Below are 13,102 nucleotides of genomic sequence, written 5' to 3'. Positions count from 1 at the left end.
AATTATTTATAGTGCATTGTATATTATTACATATTCTTGTCAGGTATTAAAAACATTTAAAAAACATTATTATATTTTGATCGATTTTAAAGATATGGGTTTAACTATAGTGTCTTTAAGAGTGGTTAACACATTATTTATGGTAATATGCTTCTATTTAATACAGTGGGTGATGATTAATTTGATAATTTTTAATGCATTGAGTTAAAATATTATTCAGCAATGTTAAAGTTAAAATTTTAAAAATATTAGTAGTATATTATAATCCGGTTCAAATCACTTCCGAGAGACAGTTTCAAGCACTATCGCAAGGACTTACTACATATTATTGTTCATTATATCATTCTTAGGGATAGAGGAAAGGATTACGAATGTTTGAAATTTTAACTCTAAATTAATTAAATATTTTTTTTAAAAAAATAATTATATAAAATAATTAAATTAAGGTTCGAGTTCTTTGTTTTTTTTTTTTTTTCCTTACGATAATGATATAATTTTTTATTTTCTATAATATGATCAAGGAAAAAAATTGGAATAATAGGCTTTAGTTTCAAAAGTGGCCCATAACATTGAGTAATTGACCCAAAATTGTTGTTAAGGCCGTTAACACTGTTTTTAGCGACAAAAATGTTATAATTGAATGGGATTGTAGCCCAATTTCAATGTTAATCCAACAAAAAACCCCAATCAAGTGGGTGGCAACGACAGACAGACCATGGAAACAAAGAAATAATTTTTTTAAATTTTATTTGATTTATATAAAAATCTTAAAATATAATATTTAATAAATTTAAATTTTGAATTTCCAACGCTTATAATTCTTTCTGCTATCCTCAAACTGCGACCTTTTTTATACTTTATTAGTTTTATAGAATGAGCGGTAACAGGTATCAAGGAACTAAAATGTTATATCTCTTCCTTATTTTAGTCATACCACTTTTTTTTTTGTTTCAAATCTTTCAATTCGTCTTATCTTTTCTTTACTTCTTTTATTACACTATATCTTCCTCTAATAAATCTTAAAAAAATCATTTAGAGTAGGAAGTCTTACAACAGAGGCAAAGAACCAAGAAATTTGTGGTCATTGATCTTTAAGAAATTGCACCAAAAAACTTTTAAGGCTTGAACCATTGTTTAACGTGGCAAAAGGTAGAAATGAAAGAATTGAGGTGATTTGAAAATTAGAAACCAGGCGCCGTCTGTGGGAATTGAAGCCACGGGTTCTACCGGCTGATCTAACATGGCCATATCTCTTCGTGGTTTTGTATTATTTTTGAAACCAAGTATTAAAATGCCTTTTCGGCATTATTATTTCGCAAGGATTTACAATTTAGGGAATTGATTAATAGTTGACAGACAGAGAAACACGGCTTGTAATTTGTAGACCTGGTTTTTATGAAAAACACCAAAATAGTTTTGTTCACCAGCAATGCACATCTAGTATTGTTTTCGAAGCTTATTTTGTGGGACATTTTAGCACAAATACACGTTTTTCGAACCAGTAAATTCTTTTCCAGTAAAAAATCAAAATTATTCTGAACCATCTTTTCATCTCAAACAGGCGACAGCAGAAGCTTAATGCAAAAGAAAACATAGAAATGAAACACATGACAACCTGTGAAAACATAGAACCCTGAGATTGTTGACATCATAATATGGTTCATGTACTTTGAGCATCATCCATGCCCAAAGAGGAGCACTACATAATAAGACAAGAAATGCACGAAAGGGAACAAAAGCATTACCAACTAAAAGGAACATAAACATAAACCGGTTACTGTAACTACAGAAAATGTCTTCACTAGTCAGCTCACTGAATGCCTGAAAACAAAACATGCGCCTTTCCTGCTTTGTTAAGATCTCTACGGAGTCGAAAATGTGAAATCATTGCAGGAAAGCATGGCAGTTTTAGAACCCGACTGTGAGAAAGAGAACAAATGAAAATATCTACAGCACTTAAACCATCTCGTAAGCAAGATGAAAGTACTTCACAGATAATTACCATCCTCCCTTGCCACCACCACTCCCTGGTCCCCAAGAACTTGATGCTGCCTTACCCCATGGATCTTGATTTCCACTAGTTTCTTCTACATCTTTTGACTCATTCTGACCAGAAGATAGGCATTCATCGGCAGCATTTGATTGATTCCAAGTCCTAGCTTGATCAGCAGAGCCTGTTCCTCTGTCCCAGCTTGATCCTTGGTTATCCGATCCGCCAGCATTAGTTAAACTTTTATCCCAGCCATGTCCTTGATTGTTACTTTGTTTAACTTCCTTGCTGCCAGTTGACTGGTTCCAGCTAGACCATTTGGTCCCATCAGATGAATTGGATGACTTCCATTTGTTATCCTGACTCCCACCAGATTCATTAGTTGAACCAGTGCCTTTATTCCAGCTACCTTCTTTTGCATCTTTGGATTGATTCCAACAGGAAGATTGGCCTCCTTGATCAGCATTGGATTGATTCCAAGTCTTACCTCCAGGATCAGTTCCACCATTCCAGCGTTGGTTACACTTTGCTTCATTATTTTTCCACCCTTCACCATTGTTTGCCTCTTTGTTCCAGCCAAAAGACTTATTTTCACCAAAATCACTACCATTGTTCCAAACCCCATATTGATCCCTCCTTCCACGTCCTCTACCTCCAAAGCCTTCCCTATCACCGCTTCTACCTCCATAGCCACCTCTATCACCACCTCTACCTCCATAGCCTCCTCCATCACCGCCTCTACCACCAAAACCTCCTCTGTCAGATCTCCCTCGTCCTCCATAGCCTCCTCTATCTGATCTACCTCTACCCCGAAAACCTCCTCTGTCTGTATCCCATCTACCTCTAAAGCCTCTATCTGAGCCATCTCTACCACCAAAACCTCCCCTCCAACTTCCACCACTTCCCCTATTACTAAAAGGCTCATTTTGGTCTTCATTTTCAGTTCCAGACTTCCAATTGCTTTTCGGTTTCCAACCAGAATCCTGATTTGCTTCTCCAGATCCTGAATTCCAGTTGCTTTTCTTGCCCCAACCTGAATCCTGGCCTGCACTACTGGAACCAGGGTTCCAATTGCCTTTTTTATCCCAACCAGAGTCTTGGCCAGAATCAACAGTTCCAGTACCCCAACTGCTTTTCTTACCCCAGGTTGAATCCTGATTTGCATCTGCAGATCCAGAGTTCCAGTCACTTTTCTTCCCCCAACCAGAATCTTTGGTTGAATCACCAGATCCAAAATCAGAATCATTTTTCTTAGCCCAACCAGAATCCTGGTTTGCACTACTAGAACCAGAGTCCCAACCACCCCTTTTGCTCCAACCAGAGTCTTGGCTGGCATCAATAGTACCAGCACCCCAACTGCTTTTTTTACCCCAGTTTGAATCCTGATTTGCATCTGCAGATCCTGATTTCCAGTCGCTTTTCTTTCCACAACTAGAATCTTTGGTTGCATCACCAGATCCAAAGTCCGAATCATTTTTCTTAGCCCAACCAGGATCCTGGTTGGCATTACCAGAACCAGAATTCCAACTGTCCCTTTTTCTCCCACCAGTGTCTTGGCCAGCATCAATATTTCCAGAACCCCAACTGCTTTTCTTACCCCAGTTTGAATCCTGATTTGCCATTGCAGATCCTGAGTTCCAGTCACTTTTCTTCCCCCAACTGGAATCTTTGGTTGCATGACCAGATACCAAGTCCAAATCATTATTCCTAGCCCGATTAGTATCCTGGCCTGCTCCACTACCAGATTTGGAGTTCCAATTGCCTCTCTTAGCCCAACCAGAATCCTCAACAGTTGTACCATTTGTACTTTCCATCTTCCCGGTGTCCCAACCAGCAGATCCCTGATTGCTGCCTGAACTTCTTGGTTTATTCCAACCATCATTTTGGCTCTTGCATCCCTTGGAATCATTCCCTACATTTGCGGGAGGCTGTTCACCCCATGATGATCCCCTGAGTTGTTTGCTCCATGATGAACCTCCATCCTGTTTGCCCCAAGAAGTTCCTACATCAGCAACCTTTCCTTTATTCCAGCCATCAAATTGATTCTGGGATCCATCTTTAGTCCAGCCTGTTGCACATTCACTTGCATCTTTCCTGCTGTTCCGGTTTGTAGATTGGTTCCCACCAAAATCATTGGATTTCTTCCAGCCACTTGATTCATCGGCGTTCACTGCTTCTGATTTGGTTAAAGATCCATCTGCACTTCGCCAACCTCCCTTAGCATCTTCTGCTGCAATTGTTGAACTTCCCCAATTTCCCTTGCTTCTACCAGAACCATCTTTATTGCTCCATTTCTCTGCAGCTTTACCCCAAGAACCGTCTTCACTACCACTAACATCCTTCTTTTTACCCCAACTTTCCTGTTGATTTGACCCTAAAGCATTATTGTTCCAATGGCCCTCACTAGACTTTTCGCTCTTCTCCCATGAACCTGCCTCAACCATACCTTTACCTTTGCCCCACAAATTTACTTGATTTTTTTCAGCATTTACATTATCCCACGCACCAGATGAGCTTTGAGTAGCATTCTTCCCTTTATCCCAACTTTCAGATTTTTTCCAACTGTCCTTAGCAGCATTTGTATTTGTATCTTTCTCCCAAGAGGGGAAATTTGAGGAATCAGAAGGATTTCCAATTTCAAGTTTTGCTTGACCCCAGCTGCCTCCAACATCTTTGGAAGCACCTGATGGATCTCCACTAAAGGTTATAGCTTTACCCCAAGCATCAGATGTATCACTGCCAGAGCCAGGCTTGGAAGCAGCTTTATTCCAACTGTCCCAACTAACAACTTGGTCACTGCCACCTGTAGCCCAAGCTGAATTCTCCTTTGTGCTTGCCTTGTTTTCCCAAGCAGTAGAAGCACCATCTACAATAAACAACAAAAAGGATAGGCTTTAAGCACAAAGTAAATTATGTATAACAGTTACATCTTATTTGCAAACAAGATGTATCGGTAATACCTGTTTTTTTATCATTATCCCCAGAACCAATTGCTGCACCCCAAGATGAATTCTGGTTTGAAGTCACCTTGCAATCCCAGGCACTGTCTTCACCATCTAGAGCAGAAAGTGAAAGTGATTACCTTTAAACATGTGATAAATTCTTTTTCAGGCATCACACACTTGCCAATAATAGTGCATTAATCATACCTTTATTCAGATTAGTGTCACCAGAACCAAATAGATTTGAATGATTGGGTTCTGACTGGTGCTGCAACCATTACAAGAACTCATATAACTATGTCCTTGAATGTTTACACATTGCTCGTGTTGAATGCATATTATGTACATTTGGTGGATGTAATTGGATGGATGGCATTGTGTGCACGTCAGCGTTGTGCAAGCATATGCGTGTAAATGTATGTGTAATATGTGTGTTTGTGTGTGTGTGTGTGTGTGAGAGAGAGAGAGAGAGAGGGAGAGAGAATTAAGTTAAGGACAAACCAAATGGCCAGGCCCAGAGAAACTAGGCCAGGAGCTCCTGCAGAAAAGTGCAGAACAGTGTCAGATTGCAGAAACAACAGCACATCCAAGATGAAGAGAAAGAAAAAGGTCTGAGAGGGCCCATCAACCAAAGCTGAACTTTAGGGGGTGAGGACAACTAGCAGAACTTTGGTAACCAGGAGCCAGGGGGAAGGGGGAGGGGGGAGGAAATGTTACAGTAAATTGTCATGAGTAAAGCTCCTAAAATGGAGAAGAGATTTTTTATCAAAAATCTTTTTCCATCCTTGAACATGAATTCTACTCTACATTTTCACTCACCATGGTTGAAGCTACTTTTATCACAACAGGAATCATTGAGGTTTTATTACTACAATACACCATCATCCAGTAAACCAACAATTGAAAGAGTGAGATGGATGCTAGCATAGCACACAATTTGAATTGGGTAATAAAATGGAATGGCAGGATTAAGCCCTGTTTAGCAAATGTAAAAATCATATAAAATAAGCAGATACTGTGCCAACCCCAAATCATGGAGTTCAACAAGAATTCAAAGTCAAATGCCATAAAATGTGAGCCTAGTTATTCAGACAATAGAAAGCACAGATTGACATTACTTATTTTACTTTTCCAGATATGACATGTAGACTATATTTCCAAACTCAAATTCTTATCCTATCCAAAATTAGGCATCCATACAAGCACAGTAAGAAGGCATCCAAGTTTACTGATAATAGAACTATTCTACCATTACAAACAAACAACCGTCTCTATAGTTTTTTCCTCTAAAGGCCACAGTTTGATAGTTTTTACCTTTCAGCATTCCATCCACCACCCTCAGCTGATGTTCCCGCAGTACCCAACCAATCTTCCAAAAAGAGAAAGTAGAGAAAGAGATAGAGCATATCAGATTACTGTCAGATCAAGGATAACATGGAAAAAGCAAGCATGGAAATGAGGAGGAAAAAAATACCCTCATGGAATTAATTCATTTGGGTTAACAATTATAAATTGTAAAACCCAAGCTTTGTGTTATAAATAATAACTTTTTACTCAAGCATACCATCAATGAAAATTCATGCCAGATTTACAGAGAAGATAATTGATCAAAAAGAAAATCATAAGGCGTATGTGTATAAGTTAATACTTTGACAAATCTAGGATAGAGAATCTCTCACCTCCAGACGAGCCTTCTGTTCCAAGAATATCAAATGGTTTGAATGAACTGGACCCGTCATGACCACTTTTAAAGGAAGAGTAATAGCACATTAAAACATTTTAAGATGGCTGTCACAAAGGTTATACATAAATTAATCACAGTTAAAAATCCACGTACCTTGTATTTGCAGCAAAGCTCTTCCCTTGGACCTCAGCAAGATGCTCATTTTTAACTACAGAAACATCAAGAAACTAATAACATCATTACAGAAAGTATAAACCCATAATCCACATAAAACAGATTATCTATTAATTTACGGACCTGCAAGAACCTTCTGCTTAGAATCCAGCTTCACAGTAACATCTGAATATCGCACAGCAAGTACACGGCAAAGGTACCCTTTCAGAGGGCCCACCCGTATTCTTAAGGTTTGGCCAACAGAGAACATTCCATCTCTGTTCCCTCTGTCGACTGCATTTGAAATGATTAATTAGTGTCAATGCCTAGATATTCGAATAAATGATCGCTATTGACTGCCAAAAATAGAGAATGGGACTTTCCAAAACATACAATGACTTCTAGTTTCCTTTTCTTGCCATGGTTTTTTGGGCGACGATGGGGACTTAGGAGATGACATAAAATCCCCAAAGTCTGTAGTAACAGGCTCACCACCCTGATTAAAAATAGAAAATTCATTATAGATCATGAGAATTTCATATGAAGGAGAGAGAGAGGGAGGTCTATGTTCATTTCACTTAAAACCTTCTCACTGCATGCTTCGAAAACTTGCTTGATTTTCTCACACATTTGGGATTTACAGCAGAAATAACCACCATTATCTGTCTCATTCTCATCATACAAAAATATGGTCCCTCGGTATATTTGTTTAACAATCCCTTGCTTACCCTGCAACATAAGACATGCAACATATTAGCATATATATCTACTCCATTAAACAAAGATAAACATTTAGAATGAGTATGCGATTGGAGATTGCTGTCAAACCTCATGTTGACCTTCCAAGACTTTAACAGTGTCACCAATGGATATGGTCTTTGAGTGCTGATCTAAAGCAGTAAACTTTGTATCCAAAGGCCCACTCTTTAACTCGCGCTGCTCAACAGTCACGACAACTGGTCCTTCTGAAGCCTCTTTTAAAATCTGGTACGTGCATAGCAGGTAAGCAGCCAATAATTTTCACATGAAGTAAATAACATAATCTATGTACCTTGTAACGGTCATCTTTTTCCATGCCAACAATAAGCCCAAAATCTTTCCGGCTGCAATGGAAATGAAAATTAACACAAAGAAGATCAACAAGTAGTTTATACAAGGTTACTACTGTGACAGAATTATGTTCAAGAATTACCCGAAACAGACAAGGTTATACAGTTCAAAGCTATTCTCCATGTCAAACCCTGATGAGCCCTCTCCTTTCTCACCTCCTTTATCATTTGTAATGGTCTTCTTTCTCTTTTTTTCACCATAAAGTTGTGAAAGCCACTCCAGATCATCAGATTCATTATGATCAGAATGGCTAAACTTTAGGAGCTCCTCCTCTGTAGGAATAACACCCCAGCAGCTTAATGAATCTATAGATACTTTTTTATACAGATATCCATCCTTGAGCATCATGCCATCTAGTATCTGATAACCAATGCCTGTATCACGGTCACGTCTATATTGAATGAGAGGTCGAAACTCCCTGCATCAAGGTCAAACATCAATTTAAAAATTTCAAATGCTATGTAAACCATAAAAGATATAATTGTGTGTAGATCAGGTGTATTACTCGAGTTCAGATGAACTTATCAATTTTGGTGCTGGTGTAACAGTTCGATTGATGGAAACTCCACCACCCTGTAACATAAAAAATCAGTGATTTGATGAAAAATATTGTGCATATAAGTCTCTGTAGCAAGAAAAATACATCTCAATTCTCCCAACAAACAATTATGCACAACCCTATGAAACGAAACAATATAACACTAGCTTGTGAACCACAACTTTATAATTAAAAAATACAATGCCTTCAAAAAAATAAGAACCAAAGTGGAGCACTGTGGTTAGTATTGCCCACTGAAGCTATAGCACAGATGGAAAGGGCAACAAAAGTGACACAGGTAAAAACTGCCTGCGTTGACATAAAATATAGCAAAATCTAGAAACGGCTTCAATTTACCATAAAGTACACAGAACTTCCACATCCTACAGGAACCTCAAGTCATTTAAGATACCATTTAATTGTTGCTTTTGCCACTGCCTTTTGCTTCCAAAAACAAGAAGAAAAAAGTGCATTTAGATACAAAACAAACAATGCATTTGAAGAAAAAAAAAGCAACTTTTTTAAATAAAAAATGCAAGATCCTGCTTTTATATAACGTGATTGGTGTTATATCTTAGTCATTTGTTCATTTTTAATCAATTATGACCTTACTTTTTACCATTTTCTTTTGTTATATAGTACGAAGCAAGTAACCAAAGCAATTACTAAATAGAAGCTATATCTCAATTTCTCTTCATTACAAACATGATTCATCACAAGAATCAAGGATGCATTAGGACAAAAAGAAATTATTATATTCTGGTAAATCTTTCCTCTGAAAGAGAATTGCTAATATTAGTCCAACCATTGCTAGAAATAACAGCTATGTCAATTGAATCTTCATCTAGCTTTGTTAGGTTCTTCCAGAAAAACTGCTCATTTTAGAATGATTACAAAGTAACCAATAACAAGATATCAACCAGTGCTTCAAATAACAGCAGAAAACAAGGAAACTAAGTAGATAATCAGTATTATTACAAATTTTGCAGCCATCGCCTGCAGATCAATTCTTGGAATGAGCTTTACTGTTGCTCTTTTCCGTTCATTGTTTACAGCAACAACCTATATAAAGAAATTTGACACAAACCAATGAAAAATTTAGATAGGGCATAAAGCAAACTTAATTTGACTATCTGAAACACATCTACCTGGGCAAGGTCCCCCTTATACTTCCCATTCTTTACCCGAGCCCACATGCCCTGGGAGACTTCACTATGTTTAGTTCTGACGGTAAGTAAATGGTAAACTTCATTGCTTGGAACAGGCGCCACTCGAGAAGAATAAATATAAGTAAGTCCTTTACATGCCTAAAATGGAACAAAAGGTATGTTAGATACAGACACTAATAGAAAATAATTGAGCCATAACATTCTCTGGGGTCTTAAAGCATAATTGACCTCATTAACGTCACATTGTCTGTCAGCTTCAATGTAAAAAAAGCCCTTGATGTGATCAACAGAGAATGCTGATATTATCTGTAATTTATTGCCTAGTGATTTCATGTCAATAAACTTCTGCATGAGACAGAAAGCTGAATGCCTTTCACGTCCAACCTACATGTAACAAATTTTAGGTGAAACAAGTAAATGAGAAACGGTAGGGGGAGATGAAGGCAAAATTCAAATTTTCAATAGAACATGTCATTTTAACAACACATCAATCATACCACACATTTAACTTTCCATATAGTAGGATCCTTGGAAGAAGACACGGTAGAGTTTCTGTCAATTGATCCCTTGGCTTCATAGGAATCTTCAGCATATGTCACAAACCCAGCACCATCCCTGTATCGCTCCTCCATCATTTTATCAAATTCTTCCTCAATCACCTCTTCCTTGGGAACAAATGGAAGGTTATGGGTTTTTTCAGACTTGTTATTTCCATTAAGATCTGGTTGTTCTTCCATAAAATCTGATGTCAACACCAAAAAATAAGGGGATAGGAAGATAAAAGGCAATAATAAGCCAGGTTGATTATGCAATAATAATGCAAGAACACCTTAAGTAAGCTCATAAGGAAACAGAATTATATTATGTAATCAAACTAGAATTCAATACGAAAGGATTTCTTAACTAGAATGCAAAATTTTGATACATGGAGTTTGAACAACCCAACAGTTATTTATAAACTGAGATTAATATGTTTCATTATATATGGCACTTTCAGGTCATTAATAAGTTGTCAGGATGTGAAAAGTGTAGCTTTCTTGTGGTGAGAATCATGTTGATCTTGGAAGGTCCAAAAAGGCGAGGGATGTAAAATGTTGGAAAGACATCTTAGAAGAACAGGTGAGGGTTAAATTTCACACATCACACAATTTGAATAAAATATGAAGAAAGAACAAGAAACTCATAAACAACCTCATATTTAAAAGCCCTAAACCCAAAAGAAAAAAATTCTTCGAGAAGGCCACTCATGTATGATGTAACAATGTAAATACACCTCAAACCCTTTCATAGAACAAATATCTTCTGAAAATGAAGCCCAAATCATCACTCCTTTACCAAATAAGATATGAAAGATCATCCCAGATCTTTGAACAGTTATCTCCTTGAAAAAGCTCAACCCACAAACCATCACCATATTAACTGAAAAGAAATTCATGCAATTGACAAAAGCAACCACAGACAAACTCAACCCCAAAATCCCTAAATTCAAACAACAAAAATCTTCTCTAAGAAAGATCCTCATGCTCAATAAAATAAAGTCCAATAAACGTCGAAATCTCCTTTGAAATATAAATATCCCTAAAAAGTGATTTCACATTCACTCAGTTCTTTACTAAATAAGCCTTTTGGACAATGCTCAACCTATCAATCATCTTCATGTTCACTTAAAAACCCTATAAATAATATGAGAAAGAGAACTTGAAAACTACTGAATTTGTGCCTCTTTGACTTTCACAACCATACTCCATAAAATGATTATTCATGCAGAAAGCACAAAAAAATTCATCACTTTCACAAAAACACAAAGAATGAAAACAAACGTTTTTAAAAATAATCCACAAAAAAAAATTGAAAAGGAAAAGATTCCATCACATCATTTCTCAGTTAATTAAAAAACAACCTCTTACAAAAAGTCATAACGAGTTTTACTTAACAATAATCTTCCACATTATTAAACATATTAAAAAATAAAAAATTCCCACAAAAGAGATAAAAAAAAAACAAATAACCAAAATGATGGTATAAAATCAAACATTTCCACAACCTAAAAACCCTAAAAACCATAAAAAGAAAATGCACAACAAAATCAAAGCTTAAAACCCCTAAGCCTTAGAAAACTCGCAAACAGTGACATGCAAGACCAGAAAATAAAGAAAAAAACCCCTAAAAATAACCAAAACGAAGAACGATCAACCATACAATTATCGAAATCGCTGTCATCGCTAGAGTCATTATAATCGAAATCAGCAGCGTCTTCAAAGAACTGAAGGACTCCAGGGTTCTTCCGTTTCCGACGGCTCTCCTCGGCTCCACTTCCGATTCTTCCTGCGCTGACCTTCCGTTTCCCGGAAACCACCTCCTTCGCCTTCTCCTTCCCCTTCGACGACATATCGTTTCAGTCGCAATGCATCAGATTTTCTTTTTGTTCTTCTAATTTTCTACATAAATGAAAAATCAGAGAGAATATCGCTTCCGTTGAGGGTTTTCTTCCCCTTTTGAAGTGACTTTTGTGAGTGAAATGAAAGCGTGACTGATTGCATTGGTGGTAGTGTACTGCAAAGCTGAAATAAAAAGAGACGACTTTTTACGATTATGCCCCTCTTCAGTTTTCTGTTTTGCCAAAAATGCTAACAGGCCCGGACTCAAAGTTACCTCTGTCCTTGTATGTATTAAATACCTGTATTATATAAATATATAAATATATAAATATTAAAATTTTTTATGAAAGAATAATCTAATATAAATAATTTATATTTTAATATGTGAATAAATTTAAAAAACCATTATATATTTTTTAATAAAACCATTATACATTTTTTAATAAATATATTTTATTTTATTTAAAATATTTTTATTATTTTTATAATAACATTTTTATTACTTAATTAGGTAGAGTAAATTAATTACATTTATTATTTTTAAATATTAAATATTTTATTTTATACTAATAAGCTATAATTAATTTGATAAATAATACAAATAAAAATAAAAATTAAATAAAAAGTTAATTACTCGAGAATATATTTTTATATCTTTTACTATTAATATAGTAATTTTTTAATACATATTATATAAATATATAAAAGTAAAAAATTTTAATACAAAAAGGAAAAATCTAATGTAAATGATTTATTCTTTTAACGCGTGGATGATCTTGAATAATTGCCATATGTCATGTATTAATTATTTTGATTTATTTTTATATAAACTTTATAATTTAAAAGATATTTATTTTGATTAAATTAGATATATTATTTTCTTTTAAATATAAAATATTATTATCTTTTATAAATATGTTATAATTCAATTATCTTAAATCACTTTCAAATAAATTTAATTCTTAATTTTAAACACTAAACATGAACAATATAAATAAGAAATATGTTTTAAAAACATTGACTATTTGATATCCATAATTTTAGTATTTAATTAAAAATAATTTATGTAACGAATATATAAGTCATGTAATGCTAGAAATTCAAACCTAAAATAAAAGGCCTAATTAATTGCAAACAT

The 13,102-nt window shown here is 35.5% G+C and overlaps 1 protein-coding gene across 4 annotated transcripts; it reads right to left on the bottom strand.

Moving 5' to 3' along the window:
* Positions 1-1,616: 1,616 nt before the first annotated feature.
* On the bottom strand, positions 1,617-12,127 carry KTF1 (kow domain-containing transcription factor 1). 4 transcript variants are annotated; one of them, XM_022909736.2, is made up of 19 exons: positions 11,786-12,127; positions 10,084-10,328; positions 9,815-9,970; positions 9,566-9,724; positions 9,396-9,479; positions 8,385-8,452; positions 7,962-8,297; positions 7,821-7,872; positions 7,598-7,753; positions 7,355-7,498; positions 7,163-7,265; positions 6,914-7,063; positions 6,770-6,824; positions 6,612-6,676; positions 6,247-6,301; positions 5,434-5,470; positions 5,140-5,200; positions 4,951-5,046; positions 1,617-4,856 (listed from the first exon to the last, which is right to left on the bottom strand). In XM_022909736.2, the coding sequence occupies exons 1-19, from the start codon at positions 11,973-11,975 to the stop codon at positions 1,999-2,001; spliced, it is 5,070 nt and encodes a 1,689-aa protein (XP_022765471.2). In that variant the 5' UTR covers positions 11,976-12,127; the 3' UTR covers positions 1,617-1,998. The 4 variants fall into 4 exon arrangements, with proteins under 4 accessions (XP_022765471.2, XP_089604632.1, XP_089604633.1 ...); XM_089748506.1 differs by having other exon boundaries at positions 6,612-6,658; XM_089748507.1 differs by lacking the exons at positions 9,396-9,479; positions 9,566-9,724; positions 9,815-9,970; positions 10,084-10,328; positions 11,786-12,127 and adding an exon at positions 8,775-8,861.
* Positions 12,128-13,102: the final 975 nt, after the last annotated feature.

This window comes from Durio zibethinus, chromosome 19 (genome assembly GCF_047325235.1).
Source record: "Durio zibethinus cultivar Kanyao isolate XHJ-2024 chromosome 19, ASM4732523v1, whole genome shotgun sequence".
NCBI classification, from domain to species: Eukaryota; Viridiplantae; Streptophyta; class Magnoliopsida; order Malvales; family Malvaceae; genus Durio; species Durio zibethinus.
The sequence above is the reverse complement of the archived record's forward strand: the minus strand, read 5'-3'. Positions and strand labels throughout refer to the sequence as shown.

What these genes read in the sequence shown, in the direction of transcription:
- KTF1 (XM_022909736.2), bottom strand. Translation starts at nt 11,975, where the DNA reads ATGTCGTCGAAGGGGAAGGAGAAGGCGAAGGAGGTGGTTTCCGGGAAA. An exon ending in TGACAGCGATTTCGATAATT is followed by an intron (nt 10,329 to 11,785) that starts GTATGGTTGATC and finishes TGTTGACATCAG; the next exon opens with ATTTTATGGAAGAACAACCA. An exon ending in AACAGAAGGCTCGTCTGGAG is followed by an intron (nt 6,302 to 6,611) that starts GTGAGAGATTCT and finishes TCTTTTTGGAAG; the next exon opens with ATTGGTTGGGTACTGCGGGA.